The 17,759-nt window shown below is 39.5% G+C and overlaps 1 protein-coding gene across 1 annotated transcript in view; it reads left to right on the forward strand.

Annotated features, from left to right (window-relative positions):
• Positions 1 to 17,759, forward strand: part of GRIP1 (glutamate receptor interacting protein 1) — a 228,559-nt gene that overhangs the window by 135,066 nt on the left and 75,734 nt on the right. The window contains exons 3-7 of the mRNA XM_075057889.1: positions 9,606 to 9,741; positions 10,686 to 10,831; positions 14,288 to 14,371; positions 15,235 to 15,310; positions 16,696 to 16,841. Of these exons, the coding sequence (XP_074913990.1) occupies positions 9,606 to 9,741; positions 10,686 to 10,831; positions 14,288 to 14,371; positions 15,235 to 15,310; positions 16,696 to 16,841 (588 nt within the window). The remainder of the gene's footprint in view (positions 1 to 9,605; positions 9,742 to 10,685; positions 10,832 to 14,287; positions 14,372 to 15,234; positions 15,311 to 16,695; positions 16,842 to 17,759) is intronic.

Here is a 17,759-nt window from a genome sequence, read left to right on the forward strand (position 1 = left end):
TTTTACAGAAATAGTAAATCCTTGTGGATTTCAAATGCTTATTGACAGCTAAAGTCATCACTGTTCTTGTGATTTGGCAAATTTTAATATAAGCCTGTAGCTTATTTTGTAGTTCTTTAACCCTGCTTTTCCTGTGGCTTTAACTATATTTTTTTCTTCATCCTAAATGTTGAGTGAGTTAATGGTTCTTTTGTCACAGGCTTTTTTTTGTTCCTACTCTAAACACCTAATAAAAAATTTCAGTGCATCCTATTTGTCAGGTGTTGCTGCATATTAAATTCACCCCTAAGCCATCCTTGTAACTTTAGTTTTATATAAAACTGAAGCATAGAAAAAGAATGAGTCATTATCAGATCACTTTTTAAAACATCCATAGCTATCCATTCTCTCAGCCTATTTTTGAACTACCATCTCCCAGAAGTGGGGATTTCTGGGATGTGGTTTTCCACAAAGGTGGAGAGTAAGCAAACCATAAAGGTATCAGTGATTACTGAGCACAAAAGACAAAAGGTAAAATCTGTAGGAAGTATTCACTCTCCTTTTCCATTTTTTTCTTTGTTCATTCCTAATTTTTTCCAAGGATTGTCTAATCTTCCATACAGAGACTTTGATAAACCCTGTTGTCATGCTGAATCTCCCTCAGTACTACCAAGTAGAAAGATGGGGTGTGTGTATCATTCGACTTTGTATGTTCTACAAAGAAAGAGGTGTATGACCCCTAAAAATGTAAATATCTGCTCCTTAATCCAAGTACTAGGAAAAGTCCTTCTGGCTCATTCCTCCAAATTTCAGTCATCATAATATATATTTGAAAATTCACCATCCATTATTTGAATGCCTGCACAACAGTTTATCTAAAAAGGAGTGCACTGTTACTATATTCTTTTCTGTTCCTTACTGTTTCAATTTTGCCATGATATTAGCAATCTTGCCTCCACGTCATAAAAAGGAAAACTGATGTTTTATATAACTAAAATGTTAAATTATGTAGCAACTGTAGACCATGACAGGCAGCTCAAAGTATGTTTAGTAAAAATAAATGACAGCTCAAATGGAGAAATGGGATCTAATGGCAGTCTTGCTAAAACTTACCTGGTAGCCACAAGATGTTGAAACATTGGAAGGAGCTGCAAAACATGTCTTAAATGGCAAAACCCTAAGCAATTCAGGCAGTTCTTAATCTAAAATGGACAGAAGATTAAGAGGTGATTTGATCAGAGGTTACAGTTCTGTATCTGCAGGGATATCTTGAATGTAATGGTGGTAGTTTAATGAGATCTTGGGATTGAAGACTTGTCTACTCCCAATTCAGATATAAATTACCTGCACATGTAGCAGATTTTCCATCACATGATAGTTTCAAAGCCACATTGGATATCTTTCTAAAAGGTAATCTGTAGCTGCAGATATCACTGTATCATGTTTCTCTGCTTGTGTCACTCAGGAGATCAGGGAGAGAATTGTTCTCAGTGGTTCCTTCCTGCCTTGAAATGCACAAGTGCAATCAATCCTGTAATCAGTCCTGCCTGATCCATTTTGGTAACTGTAGAAAGCAGAGAAACTGGAACAGTCAGGCCATGCTTTTGTGAATAGTATCACCTCAGTACAAATAAACACTAATTAGCAAGAGTTCTCTTGGTGCTAATTTCTCAATAAAGGAAATGGAGAGGAAGTTGGAAGTGAATCCATCAGAATTACGGGAAGAAGTTTTATAACGCAAAATACCATATCAATGTCAAAGTTCTGGTGCTGTTCCGCACAGCAGGATTTCCACTAGCAAGGAAGGAGAATTACTGAAGCCTTCATCCAGTTCAGAAAGAAATCCAGAGAAGACTAATGTTTTCATGGAGCTCTGTCCTTTCTTCATCCATAGTGTTTAATAATAGAGACGTGCAGAGGTGTCCAGGGTAGCACTGCTGATGCACAAGCCATTCTTGAGTTTAAGACTTGGTTGCTTATAGCATGAAGCAAAATTTTCAAAAGCAGACACTTGTGGGAGATACAAATTTGAGATAACTATGGGTATAAGCTTCAGCTCAAAAGTATCTTCTACTACCCATTCCCCACCCAAGCAAAAAAATGCCATTTTGTGGAAGCAAAGAGGTTTGAGCTCTGGAAAGCCCTGTAATGTCTGTTAAAGAGGTTGTGAAGGTTGAGACCATCGAGTTGTTCATCTTTGTGCTTGTTTTGTCCTACACTCCAATGTCCTTGCTTCGGAAAGCTCCACCTTGACAGTTTAGTGAGCTGCTTTGGACCCCGTGCATGTTCAGGAATTTGACTGCCACCACAGATAATGTGGAAGCAGAAAAATGCTTGAACTTACTGAAACCTAGCAAGTGTCTCAAGGTGGAACAGTCCTTACCCGAAGATAAGAGAGTTGATCGTTGCAAATCTTCAAGCATGCAGGTAGTGATCAATGGATAGTGTAGATACTTTCCCAGAGAAAGCCATCAATGAAAACGCTTGAACTTCACAGCTAGCTCAAGGAATAAATGTGCTTTAACTAGACTACATCATTGAGCAAGTTTGTAGTTCACACTGCATCTTTATTCCAACCCTGTTGCAAGGGGGCACGTCGGGGATAAAAATAACTTTTTGTAGGTAATAATGCAAAAAAAAAGTTTCGTTGGTTGCGATTCCTCTAAATCTGCATCTTACAGTAATATATTAAAGTATTCATATTTGCTGAAGCCAGATGTTTTAATGTTTTATAATGTTATTAATAATTTTTCCTCTAATTGAATTTCTCTGTCAAGATTTGCTCAGGGATTATGAATAGTAATTCTATTAGTTTTGACACTTAAACTTGAAATATCTTACTTTCTAAATGCATTTTAATTAAAATATGTTGATTGTTCTTCAATATACTTACAAGAATTCAAGCTTGTAATTTGATTCTTTACCTATAATAGGGGATTATAAAAGGTGTATGTTTTCAATTTCCTTCTACACAGATGTTCTGTGTTGTATTACATTCCACCTTTATGGACATCTACACAAATTAAGAGAACAGGAAGCATATGAGCAAAAACTGACAGAAGGATACCTTAAAAATAAGAACTCCTCCAGAAGCGGCATGGCACTTTTAAACATTTCCTGGGTGGCTGGGATTTTGCTTTTCCACACCATTGGGCTCTCCCCCACAGTCCAAAACGAGGTGGAATGGGAAAAAAAAATATATTTTCATATATTTCCTTACTAGTTGCATTCATTTTATTCCTCCATAAGCCTTGTTGTCACCAGCTATCTCAAGAAAATGTAGAGACGGAAGGGCTTGTTGTTGTTCTGACTGTGGCCTGTGTGGCAAGTGTTTTCTACCACTCCTGGCTGTAGGGGTGGATTCAGACACAAGCAGGATTTTGGCTCTTGAACACGTGCCGTTGCTAGCCTGGCTGTGCCACTGCCGGAGCAGCACTGGGACAGTTTGTTATAACTGCACTGCAGGCTGGGGATGGAGATGTTAAGCCTTCGGAAAGTAATAGTGGTTTAACTCTAGTCATAAACAAAATGCAGTTCTCCAACAGCTGATTGTGGGTTTTTCTTCATCACACCCACAAAGAGTGGGGTATTTTTGTAGAAAGGGTCGTACTCGTACAGTCCTGCTAAACATTTCACTCTGGAAGTGTAATGACTCAAGTTACTGTGGTGTGTGTCGATAACTGTGTTGTATATGAGGTGTTTCTTCCAATACTCTCCTGCTAAGAAGTTGATGAGGTTATTGTCATGAAGAATGAGGAGGCACTTTTTGTCTTTTACTGGCTTTCAGTTGGTGGTTATTTGATTTCAGGTTTGGGATACTTATATTAATTTCAATTCTTTTAGTTACAAACAGAGTTTCAAATGTAATGCTTATGTTTGATGCTAAATTGAAGACCACCCCTGTTGCATGCCTCAGTTTTGTTTTAGAGCGAGTTGGCTGCCAAAGTATCTGTTTCTGTGCCTTAGAATATGAAAAACATACCCAAAACCAAGTAGTGCAAGAACTAAGCTCTTTTTAGGTGGAAACCCAGTGAACCCAGATGTGAGCTGTGCTGCCGTGTCCTGCAAGCCTGGTGTTTTCAGTGAGTTATGTGATCGCATCCTGTATATCATGGCCTGTGGTTGATCATAAAATATCATTATTTGCTTTTCTATGTTATGCCTAGGCCAGGCAACAGTCAAGACTTTTTCCAGTTTATAAGCACTGGTGGAAGGTATTTGTGTTTTAGATAGTATTTCTGCCGTGGCAAAGTTATCTTGTAGATGCTCTTACAGCTGAAAAAAAAAGAAAAGAAAAAAGGATTATCTGATGCCCTGTACACAACCAAAATAGCTGTTGGTATAAACTGAGTCTATTTTAGGTGTTATTTTGCAAGTGCCGGAGCCTTACGCATCTCCCTTGCTTTCCCTAAAAATAGCACAACGTTTCACCTTTACAGCATTTATCCAAGCCATCATTCATGTTAGCCTGGCTGCTGACCCAAGGCAACCTGCATCGGCGTTGTTTTAACTGTACAGTCCGCTGGTAACTGCAGTGTGCTGTGCCTCCTGGGTGTGCTCTGATGCACCTCGTGGTACCCGGGTGTCTTCTGCTGTGGGTCGCTGGGTTCTGAACTAGGACTGGTTTGGGGATTGTCCCTCCAAAGGCTGGAGGAGGCGGCACAAAATTGGTTAAGGTCAGCTTCAGTTTTCATATTTTCTTCACCAATGTGGTTTTGTTTGCTTGTTTTTAATACAGATTTAGGTGGTTTAGGAGTTAGTGACAGCCAGTCGTGAAAAGGGCAACAAGGAAGAGTATGTTCATCATCTCTTGACATCCCTCTTGTCGCACTCAGAGAAATACACCTACTCACAGGACTTGAAACATTGAGTAGATGTGATGTCCCCAGCGTAACAAACTGCTGTTTCTTAACAATTGACTTTACGTGATTTCTTATTAAGCCATGAGATGCCTACTGGAATGTAAAGCAAAATGTTTCCTCTGCAGAATTTCTGCTGACGTACAGGGAAAATCCATACAAGGACAGCTTTGACTGTATTTTCAACAGACTTACCAATTACTTACTCATTGATCGTGTATGTCTTTTGGTAGGAAACGATCAATGACAGCAAGTATTTTTTTACTTTTAGGTTAAGTTCCATTTACGCCCTGTCCTGGCTGTGCTGACCAAACCCATTCACTAGATGGAGGATACAAGCACTTAATCTGATCATGTAGATTCTAGGCACTTTCTTGGATTTTAAAATGAAATTTTCACAGAAGGATGAAAAAGACACTCAATGTCTGGAATGAAGGCAAATGTTTTTCAGTCTTACTTTAACATGTAAATTAAGATATAAAATTGTAGAATATAGGAAATAGATGATAAAACTTTTGATTAAGAATTCTCTCAACTTTCACGTGTTGTTCTGTGAAAAAATCTCTTCTGTAGTCTAGTATTTAATTTTGGTTTTGAAGAAGTGAGTATATTCCAGGTTCAGCAGTCTCATGAGTCAATTTATTTTCCATGCTTTTTATTCATTAAAACATGTTATTTACACACATCAAAAGGTAGGAAACTACAAAAAGTCTGATCATGTATAAAATTCTAGAAGCTTTATCATGATACTATTTTCCTTGACGAAAAATTAATTTCACATGGTATTTCTTGGATTTTACTTACCTGCAAGTTGTTCCATTTATTCATCTTCTTACAGTAAGATTTACCCAGTCTTGTATTTGAGCGCCTGCTTATCTTTCGAAGTTTTCTCGTGCTGTGTTGAATATCCCTGTAGTCTTCCAGGTTGCAGAGCCGATCGTAGTCTTGTTCCACCAGCTGACCTGCTGCAAGTCAGGCACACACAGTTACGGTATTGCAGCAGCAAACCGAAGAGAAGCATCCAGACAAGGAATTAAGAAAACAACAGCAGCGTAATGTTTTCTTTAGAGTTAGCTGCTACGTATGCTCCGCCTTACAGAACTGGAGATCTAAATGAAGCTCTTTGGAGCAGAACCTTTCTTTTCTATCTTACGTCTGCATGCGCGTACAGGTACGCGTGCGCGTACAAGTATGCACGTTTGCGCTCCCCTTGCTGAACCCATCTCCAGTGTTCAGCAGGATTCCTGAGCCCCATACCGGCGGTAGGTGGATGCCAGCGAAGCCGTAGGGTGACTGGTGCAGCACGGACAGGCGCGTGCCCACGATCGCCCCTGCAGCAGGAGGAGGCGATGGAAGTCCCGGGGCAGTCCCGAAACCCTCCCCGGGCAGAGGGAAGGCAGGGACCCAGCGTGAGCTTCGTTTCGCTGAGTGCTGCTGCAGTTGTTAATGGTGGGAGGGGAAGAAGTTCTCGAGTGCATTTCTCCTGCTGAAGTGTAAAATGGTATCGATTTGGGCTTTTTATAGACTTGGAACCATCTTTTCTCTACGCGGTTTCATTTTAGAATAATGCATTTGGTTCGTATCACAGAGCGGTACTGTAGGAGTGGTGTTCTGATATTTGATAGTTCATAAACTGTTATGGAGTAAGAAGATGTTTCTTAAGCTCATGTTCTATATTCAGTTTACCACTAAGCAAAAGACTTGTAAATTCAATTCTTGGTTTATTCATAAACAGTAAGAAATCTGGAAATAACATCTTTGCCTTCCCTTCTGATGCTGGCTATGCTAATGTTATTAGCAGCTTGGGAGTACATGTAGCAAAGAACAGACCCCAGAGACTTCTAACTAATTAGGAATTTGCTGGTTGGCATAAGTAATGAATTATGAGTGAGGTGATACATGAAGTAGTTTGATTTTTAACCCAGAAAGAGTAGCATAGCTTTGTGTTAAGTCGAGAATAGAGACTGACCTTGCATTAGTTAGGGAATAGCGTGTACAGATGCGGTTGCTTGTTGGATTGGAAATGGAGTCCCAGGGTGGTTCTGATATTGGGCACTTCCAGTGGGATTAGTCTGTAATAATAATGCTGAAGCAATGCAGATGAGTAAACATGTAATGTATAGTATTATAAGAAAAGCAATCATGTGCGATTTAAGCAAGCAAAAATGAAAAATGGAGAGACTGGGGTATCGAATGGGTCTGGTTCAGAGCGCTTCCAGGCATAACAGTCTCTTATAAGCAAAACCAGCTTAGGTAGTTTAATTTCTTCCTGCTATGATTATGTACAACAAAAGCTACAAAATCTTTCAGAGGGGCAAACCTAATGAAACTGTTGCGTACTGCTGGATGACCTCATCTGTCAGTTAGCAGTGAGCATTTTGCACCTCCACTCCCTTATAGCGTTTGTGCATCTTTCCCTCCTGCCTACCGAATAAGAGTGTTTAGAGGTCCCTGTTCTGTTGGCATAGGTATACAGAAACTTGTCAGAATAGATGGTGAGAAGGAACAACCCTGGTCATTACTTTCCATGCCAGTAGTTGCAGGGAACTGTATAATCATTAGCTAGCTTAAAACACTGCATGGATCATCTGTTCCACATGTCACTTCAGGCAGCAGAGTATTTCCCAGCACTGGACTGCAAACTCAGAACCTACATAAAAGATCAAAACGCATGGCAGTATTACGCTATGGCAAAAGATTAGGCATGTGCAGTGCATTGTTGATGTCCTTTATATGTGTTCTGGCAAAGTATTTGTTAGCAGAAAAAACCTTGGATGGTCCCGAGAACCAGATTGTACTACTGAGAAGTACAAAGGAAGGATTCAGTTTGGGAGGTGGGGAGACAGGGGAATTTTCCTTTTAACTCCAGATCTCATAATTGAGAATCAAGTAAACCCTGAATCAAAAAGTGTGACACACCGGCCAAGCAGCTGAGGTTGCATCATGGGTGCAAATGTACAGTGTTTTTGGTTGCAGTAAGTACCATGATGTAACTTTTGTAATCATTGTGAATACTTGCAGGTTCTTATAAAACTGCAAGCAGCATTCTGGTCCCTAGTGTCTCCTACAGCTATGCAACATGTCTACATCCTCAGATGCAGGTAATCACATCTGTTCTTTCTGAACTGTCAAAGAGGCCAGATGTGAGCAAACATTGTGGAAGCTCAATAGCTTCCAAATGATGCCAAATGATGGTTTGGTTTCAGCCAAGTTGGAGAACACACCAGGTGGCTGTGCTACTGTCTGCTGCTGACTGAATAGAGGCACGTTTTGAACAGTCCCATGGTCTTTTGTAAACTTCTCTTTTTACAAATATACCTTCCACTTTTTAAATACTTATTTCAACAACCCATGCTGCTGACCAAATACACTGCAGAATTTTGTCTTAGTAGAAGCTTCATAAGCATAGGAGAATTCTTGCCCAAACACTTAAGTCATGCTGTATAATGGTAAAAATGTGAATAACTGAAGCGAGGTCATCATCAGCCAGAATGGAAAGAAGAGCCTGTCAGCCACCTAGAGAGGAGCAGGAACATTGCATAGTATGATGCTATGTCTGCAAAAGATTCAGTAGTTAACCCTATTAGAAGTACTACCAAGGTTTGCATGGTACTCCACCAGGGCTGGAGGCTCTTCTGAATGTTTTTCCCTGCCTGCCACCATTACCCCTGTGTTGCTCACGTTTGGCAGTTCTCATTCAGAGCAGTTGTTCTTCATCCTGAGGTCAAAACGTATTAGGTTATGTTCTCGGTCCTATGGAAATGACCAGAGAGATGGATGATCCTTCCAGGATGTCATCATTTTCTGGGTGGATCTTTAGGAATTCGTGCATTTTTCCAGAATATCTTGACAGCTGGTGGTTTTAATAGGTCTTCTCTGACTGGAGACAGTGGACATGAGGTATGATTGCTTTCCAAACAGTTGCAGCCCTGCTGGAACTGTGCATATGTAGATTGCCTTGTCCGGCCACGTGCAGTAATGACATCTCTTTTCGAGACCCTGAGACTTTCCATTGCAGGTGACCTGCATTTGTCGAGGTCTGTGAGATTAGCTTGGCATTTTCCAAGAATGCTGAGTGGGCAAACTGCAGGAGAGGGTGTCCTAGACAGCACGTGAGGGAAATTTTATATACAACTGTAACTACAAAAGCTCTTCACTTACTTTATACCTGTTCTGCAGAGATTTCACAGCATTATAGTGGGGATTTGTTTGTGTAACAATAAGGAATAAAACTGTTAAGATCTGATACGTTCAATCTTCATCTGGATTCTTGTTATGTTCAATTGTTTTGATTAACACTGACATCTACTAGTGGCCTCAAAGTGAGTCTGGATCTAAAATTTTCTAGTACTGTTATATTGTTGTGTCTTTTACCCTTCTATTTTGTTAATCAGTTGAAGTACTTTATAAAACATAGGGTTCAGAGGGAGAAAGCAGAAAATGAGAAAAGATAGCTTTTTAAAAATGTGAAACAACTATCTTTAATTGTAAGTGTTGCCAGACTTTGTATTTATTGGTTCTGGATAGTATACTAGCCCATTGGTGTAGTTTTTAATAACCTTTTACAGAACATACGTCTCAGATTTATCTATATGCAGAGCCTTGCAGACAGAACTTGTGAATTGTAACATAAAGAATCTCCAGATGTACACGTTATTTCTTATTAACATAGACAGTGATTTTCTTGGGAAGTAGATGACATTTTAGAAAGGCAACATCTGTGTTATCACTTAAATTTTAATAATGCCAATAATTTTCTTTCAACAGAGGAATTCAAGGGCTCAACAATAGTTGAATTAATGAAAAAAGAAGGCACCACCCTAGGGCTTACAGTATCGGGTGGAATCGACAAGGATGGGAAACCAAGAGTATCTAACCTTCGTCAAGGAGGAATCGCTGCTAGGTAACCACATCTCAAGCCACAAAATGCATTATAAGATGTGATTGCTTCAGAAATACGTACCGCATCAGAAAGGTCACTAACAAATATGTGACTAGATACATCTATAATGGCAGCCCATCAGACCAGAGAAGCTTAGAGAGAAATGGCAACAGCTGGTCCCCCTCTTCCCTCAAGGCTACTTTGACAAATACTAGAAATACCAATGAGGTATTTGAAAGTCATCGTAAGACTAATTAAGTTTCTTCTAAATTATATACGTTTTATTTCTCTATTTTTCTGTCCTTGAACAAAACGTGAGACAAAAAGCATAAAATACTGAGGGGAAAAAATAAAATGGAAAAACTAATCATAGTACTACCATAATTTAATTTTTTAAAAAAACCCTATTCATCAGCTGGCTTTAAGATTAAAAAGAGTCTGAAGTCATAGCTACCTTGCTTACTACTACAGTGGAAACAAAAAAGCTGTTGCTCATAAGTGAAACAAGTCAAAAGGTAAAGGTAAAGCTAAATCATTCCAAGTAACTGAGCAGAACATAGGCTTTGGGGCTGTGGCCTATCTCCTGTAGCTGTGATGTTAGCTGAGAAGGCAACTATTGTCCAAAAAACGTAGTTTTGGACGCTTCCCAAAGAGACAGAGATGGGGGCATGAAGACGACGATTTCCTGGATCCTATGCCCAAACCAGTCAAATCATCCAACTCCTTTATTGTACAGCTGGTTTTGTACTTCAGAAATTAATAATGCAACAACGTTCCTCTTTTAATATTTAACAAGCTAGACTAGATTAAGGTCTTAAAGTGCCACTTTCTGTTTGAAAGATCAACTTGTTTTAATCTAGAAGAATGGAAGAAATATTTCTTACCATCACTAAATAGTAATTTAAAGGATTTAGTTTGGTCCAGCAGATCTGTCTTTAACAAAAGGAATATGTACATTTTCCTAGGAGTGACCAGCTGGATGTAGGGGACTACATCAAATCTGTGAATGGAATCAACCTGACCAAATTCCGCCACGATGAAATCATCAGCCTGCTCAAGAACGTTGGCGAGAGGGTTGTTTTAGAAGTGGAGTATGAGCTGCCTCCAGTCTGTAAGTAATAGCAGAGCAAACTGAAACCTATGCAGAATAGCAGACGTTGTCAGCAGTGAGATGGGCATGGTTGGTTATCTTCATTTTTGGTAGCGGTGGTTTTCTTATAATTTCTTCCTCTGACTTATCGCAGAGCATGGAAGCAGTACGAAAGAACTAGCGGTACAAGGGGATGCTCTCAGAGATGCTCAGGTGTTTTAGGAGCATAAATCCCACCAATGACAGAGCAGAGTTGTCAACCTCCACTGTTTTTTTGTTTGTTTGTTTACAATTTTGAATACTGGGAATTAGATTAGGTAGATTCCAGGGCAAGAGAATCCTTCTTGTTACAGTAAGATCTTCTGAGATGAGACCAATGAATATCTGTGAGTTCTGCCTCTGCCTTTGTCTTCTTTCTCTCCACTTGCAGCACCCTCCCGCTTTCCGAGGTAAACAACATACTCTGGGACTTTTCCAGTCTTTTCTGGCATCACTTTTGGGCAACATCTCATTTCTAGAGCAGCAGACCCAGTGGGGTAGGCCATGGGGATATATAAACCTGCAAGAATTGTGTGACTGAAATAGTTGAGCAGGATTGTCGTCAAAATACAAGTTTATGCTGACGGTGAAGTCACAGAGTGCTACAGAATGTTTTCCTTGCCCCTCCTTTGCTCTTTCTTTTTGTGCTTATGTCTGTGTGTCTGTGGGAGGAAATCGGTGGGAATTGAGGCTATCAGGTATGAAGGCAAAGCTAGAGAAATGGTGAGTTGGAAACGTTGGGACCTAAAGTGAAGGAGTGAATGGCAGGGGGCTGTCTGGCACCAAGGGGGTTGCACCTTTGAAAGAGTCTGTGCTCCTTCATGCTGCTCACTGGAGGGGAGAAGATGTGGTTTGCTGGTGTTTGGCCAGAAAAATCTGCAGAGCCAACTAGGAAGCTCTTGTCTCCTTAAATAAAGACTTTCCTCACAATAGAAGCCAAAAAAATCCACCACTTTTTTTGGTGCTCAGAAGCAGATGAACTCCCCACTGCTTTCTAGCAGCTGGAGAGTTAGTCTAATTACATATTTGGTTGTTTTTATGACCTCCTGACAACCACCTTAATACGTTTTGAATGTTCTCTGTTGATTAGTATTCGCTTGTGGTAAGGGAACTTCATGTTGAAAAACACAGTATTTGAGTTAATGAAGTCAGCTGAGTTCAGAATTATTTTGTTGGAGATGTAATTGTTTTATGACCATTATTTGTTCTGCACTTGATCAAGTGGGCTTCCTTCCATTTCACCCGCTTTTGGCATATGTGCCACTCTTGTCCACTAAAACAGGATTTTGACATGCTAAATTACAGTAGCAGTAGTAACTTTTTCTTTCAGTCCTTGGAATTTCTGACCTCTTTATACAAGCATAGCTAATGAAGTTGGAGATAATTAGCAGTCTAGCTGTTCCCATTAACTTCTAGTGAACAAGCTAGACACAGTGCCTTCATTATACACAGAAGTTTTCCAGTAGGACACATGGTAAAGTCCTGGCACCTCTTTCCCTGCCCCATACATAATGAAATTCTGCTGTTGTTCTCATGGTTGCCCCCTCAGAGGAAGGACTGCCATGGTTTCAGAGTGGGGAAATGTCAGTACTTTAATAATGATGGATTAAATCTGGTTGAGCACTAGTAATCCCACTCTCCCTAGTGCTTCCTTCCCTGTCTAGCGGTGTTCACAGCAGGAGCATCCAGCTGCTATTTTCAGCACGAGCAACCTCAACGTTTTAAACTGGAATGTGAGCCATGCCAGCCTCGCATCTGCCTTTTGTTGTTGCTAAAGGTTAAGGACTGCTTTCCCCTCCCAGGCTGAGGCTGGGGTGGAAGGACAGCCACCCGAACGGTGGTTGCCCAAGTGAAGGGACGCTGCGTGCCATTCCTTGCTCCTGAACTACAGTTTTTTCTGTCCCCAGTGGAGGTTACAGGCCACACCAAGCAGATTAGGAAGCGTGGGTTCAGCTTGAGCTACAGGCAGGGCTGCTGTCTGTTGGTAGGAATGAAGGCAGGAGTTGTCTTCTCCTCCCCATAATCTGGTCCTTTTCGGTCAATAAAATGTTTCTAGCTGGAAGGGAAACAACGGCATGGACTTCAGTAACATGGTCCTGATCTTCAAGCTGTAGCAGGAATTACTGCAATACAGAGCAATGCTTTGTAGGGCCATCTTTCCCCTGTTTCCCTAAGGAAACGAGATTTCTGTGATTTCACTGGGTGGTTCTTCTGGTTCCCTGCAGTCACTTTTTTAATAGGGATTGAAAGACTCCAACAAAAAACACATTACGGTACGTTTCATGGAAATAGACACTTGAGCGAGTCCCCAGAGAGGGGAGGCAGCCCGCAGAGAGGCAGGCACGCAGCACGCAGTGGGTACCGCTTCTTCCTGGGGCCGTCAGTGGCCGGCAGCACATGCCTCCCCAGCATCCATCACCCCCGCCGGGTATCCTAAGGGGGGACGGGGAAACTCTGGTTATTGCAGGCAGGAGCATTAAAGGACGTAAGTTTTCATTAGTTCTGCTGCTCACAGAACATGTGTTTTATACAGGTTTTTTCCTTAATCTTTATGCGTGTTGTGCTGTTTGCAGTATCTTACTGGAAGCTGGGAAGCGTGTGTGTGATTTTGCCCAGCGCCCTTTTCCCTTGGAAAAGGCAGTTCTTACACCCTGCCAAAATTTTTCCTGTAAAAGCTAATACTAAACTGGCCACTGGTCTCTTAACAGTGGTGGTTTCAAGTTCTGTAAAGTGGATTATCACACCCAAATGTGTTGGTCTGTGCATTAGGATTCTCGCCTCCTAACCCAGCTGTGCACCACTCCTCTCGTGCTTACAGAGAAAATACTGACTCAACTAGAAGTCACAGATTTATTTTTTTTACTCAGCAACAATGAGGGAGCATGTTACATTTTGAAAAAGGAAAGAAACAACAAATCCTTATGATACAAAATACTTTTTTCATCTTAATCTAGTAATCTGAGATTAGAGCTAGACCTAAAAATCTTGACTGTCTTGACTTGAAGCAATACAACTAAATGTTTTCATGGCTGAACAACCAACTCCATAGGTAGCTTTAAGAATTTAATTTGTCATTTTTGTGTCTCACTGTATATTTCCATCTTCTCTAACTCTCTTCTGTAACTATAAGAAAAGCAAAATTATACCACAATATAAATAGTAAGGCTCAAATTCCTCATCTGTTACACGTATCTATGGCTCTTTTTCCAAACCGTTGGCAATCTGCAAAATATCTGGCTCAAAATCCTCTCAAAAAGAGGATGAGTTGTATTTAATTACAGGCCTTTAATCTGACTGTTCTGTAGTAGAGTCTTTCCAATTGTATGATCAGAAACACAATAGCAAGCTTAAATTGGAAAAGGCGCAAATCTGTGTGTATAATTAGAAAAATAATAATAATTAAGTTTTGGAATCTTTCTTTTATTTTTTTTCTTTTAGCTGTACAAGGATCAGGTCTCATCTTTAGAACAGTGGAAGTTACTTTACATAAAGAGGGGAACACTTTTGGATTTGTAATAAGAGGTGAGTTATTAAATTTGAACTGTCTGTATTTTTCAAATCAGCAAAAAAAGCATTAAGTTTTTATGGCACTAAGAAATAATTTCAAAATTTATGGCTTACACTTTGTAAAAATCTCTGTGATTTATGTATTACTTTTTCCATTCATGCATGTACTGCTTTTATGAACCGCTCTAATTTTTGTTTGTGGAAGAACAGTAATTAATGAACTATGCCAAGAACATGACAAAGTTCAGTTCACATAAAACCAGATTCTGCTACCACTGAAATCAGCAGGAAGATTGTAGTTCTTAAAAAAGATTCACATGTAGTATTTGGATAAATCAGGTATGAAATCTGATTAATCGTGCTGATAGTCTGAAGTGTACAACAAAAGTATTATCACTGACTGAAAGAACAGAAGAAAAGATGCAGCTGTTAAATAATATACCCCAATGGTGAATTATTAGTTTCTTCAGTGAAAACTTTTTTTTTTTAAAATGTATAAATTCCTTAGTGGCCACTCATTATTCCGAGTATACATGAAATACGGATTTTTTTTTTCTCTGTGCAGAAAATATTGCAGAACAGTAGATTTTCACACTGAGATCACATTTGCGGAGTAGAGGTTCTAAGAAAAGAGTATACATTTATTAAGAATCACTCTGTAGAAATATTTTATAAAGAATCATCAATACCATACAGTAGGTCGATTTTATTTAAGATAAAATTCAGTGGAGGTTCATATTAATGGCTTGGCCTGTTTTTGATCTTTTTAGCCCATCTGTAAGTATGCATGGTGCAAGATTTAGGCTCTTCTTTTGGAAAAGAGCTTTTGTAGAAAGCATAGAATTAAGGTGTGCTTTCTCTCACTTTTCTCTTTCTAGGTGGAGCACATGATGACAGAAATAAATCTCGTCCTGTTGTAATAACATGTGTTAGACCTGGAGGGCCTGCTGACAGGTACAATTCATCTTTCTCTGGAGTACATGTGAAAGAGAAATAGAAATAGGTGAATTATTTGAGACAGAAATTAGGATTTGGAGTGAAGTAGATATATTCAAACCCATTCCTTTTAAATTCATGGGTTTTGTATTTAATTGTAATAATAATAACAGTAATAGGCAACCACAGAAGCTTGGCACATCGTGGTGTGTGTGAACTTTAATTTAATATGTTGCATGTTTCAAGACTTACCCATTAAACACTTTCAATAATCAACCTAAAATAATTAGAACAAATGCCTGCAATAGGTCAGAGCACATTTTTGTGTAGCCTTGGGACAACTGGTGTAGCTCTTATTCATGCTTTTTATACTCTAACACCACATTCTTTTTCTCTTGCTCTTCAGAAAAATACTGTCATGTGTTTGGGTGGTGGTGTATTATTCTTTTAAGACATTTGTACACAGCTGTATATGTGAGTTCACACGTAACTTCACCTGGACAGCTTCTGAGTACAGATTTATGTTTTGGCCCAATGAACATATTTGTATGTAATACCATCTTGTATCTATATAAAGAAAGAATATTCATTTTATTTGTATGTATGAATTACATTTTTCAAAAATGGCATTTATGTCCTTAAACAATTAAAGAACCTTAAAGGGTAATTTCCTTCAAGCAGACTGATTTTCTGTAGCCTATGTCGACATTTTTTGACCTTGGAAACGTTAATTGAGAAGCAAATGTTTCAAGAGAGCATTTGTCTTTTGTCCCTCCCTTTCTTCCTACCCTCATCCCCCTTGCTTCCTTGTTTTTCTCTCCAATTCTTGAGCTGACAATGTTAGTACTTCATTTTCTATTATGATTAAGAATACATTATGAGATAAGCCTGGGAGACAGTGTACATTTATAGCCAAATTATTTTTAGGCAGGAAGAAAAGAAAAATGGAATTATCCAAATAAGGTATATTCTTGAAGAAAATCAGTAAATGGACATTCATATTTTGCAATCTGTTTCTGCACCCATGTGTTTGCACCTCGTATTTATTTTTAAGAAAATATCAGGGGAGGAGGTGTTCATGTATGTATGAAAGAGGAGTTGTGTGGACAAGGCAGAAAGAAAGTGTATGTTGAAGGAGAAGCTATACTTAGTTGCAATTTAACATGACTTGATTATTTCGCTATGTGTTAAGCCGTTTTCCAGTCGCTGACTTTCCAATTAAAGCAATTTCCTTTCCACTGCGCCCTCTGAACGTTCTCACCATCAAAGTAAATGTTAAGTGTTAAGGCAAGAGGGATGGATGTCAGAGCGGGTGTGAGAGAATGGCTTTGCATAAAAATGGTGTTATCTCCAAATCAATTTATCTTATATTAATAAAGACCATTCCTTTAATCTCCCTTCAGAGAGGGCACAATCAAACCCGGAGACAGGCTGCTGAGTGTTGATGGGATCCGACTGCTCGGAACGACACATGCTGAAGCCATGAGTATTCTCAAACAATGCGGACAGGAGGCGACTCTGCTGGTGGAATACGATGTCTCAGTGATGGGTAGGTTGAGAAGTGGGGCTTTAGTTCTGGGAACCGTCTGTGATGTTTTGCTGCCTGTTCTTGATGAGCTATTTTAGAAGTGAACGTGACCTGTTACGCTCCTAGTGGCACTGCTATTCCCTTCTGCACCGTGTCATTAATCTTGGGTTCATAAGGAGGTGAGCAGTATTTTACTGTAATTTAGCATTCTGACATTTCATGGTTTGTAGAGTGAAACCACAGTGTGGATTCTAGCAAAGTAACTTTTCCATTGACTAGTTTATAATAAAGGTTAATGAAGAGTAAGCATTTCTATGTCACATGAAAGAGGGGTTTACTTGGTCTTGCAGGAATTCTTTTGCCTTTTGCCAGTGTTGCTAGGTGGCCAAGACATTATTAAAAAGTCACAAAACTGCCACAGAGGAAAGAATGGGGAAGAGAAAGTTTGTTAAGAAATGCAGAGGTGGCAAATCATGGCTTGAAAAATGAGCTTAGGCTTTATACAAACTTTTACTGAACTCACTGAAGATACGGGAGGTTTTCTGGAAAGTCAAGGAGAGCAGATGACTTTTCACAACAGATTTGGGATTGAGTTATTTCCATTTGTTTTGGAAGGTGTCATATCCCCTCCATTTTTGCAAGATACAGAAAATTCATGGCAGCAAGAAATAGAAATATTCACCAATCGGACTGAAATATTTCTTCTCTGTTTGGGGATCTTTCTATTCATTTCCTCCTCAGTTCCACAGTCAGATTTCTAGCATAGCAGTAAAGCAGCCTCATAGGACTTTGTGAAATAGCACCGTCAACCTTCAAAGCCTTAGAAAAGATTAATACTTAGAAGAATAATGTCAGATATTTGTTTATTCTGGAGCAGGCCTCTCTGTTTTTCTCAAAGTCACGGTTGGGTTTATTATTATTATTATTATCATTATTATT

Source organism: Buteo buteo, chromosome 26 (assembly GCF_964188355.1).
Source record: "Buteo buteo chromosome 26, bButBut1.hap1.1, whole genome shotgun sequence".
NCBI classification, from domain to species: domain Eukaryota; kingdom Metazoa; phylum Chordata; class Aves; order Accipitriformes; family Accipitridae; genus Buteo; species Buteo buteo.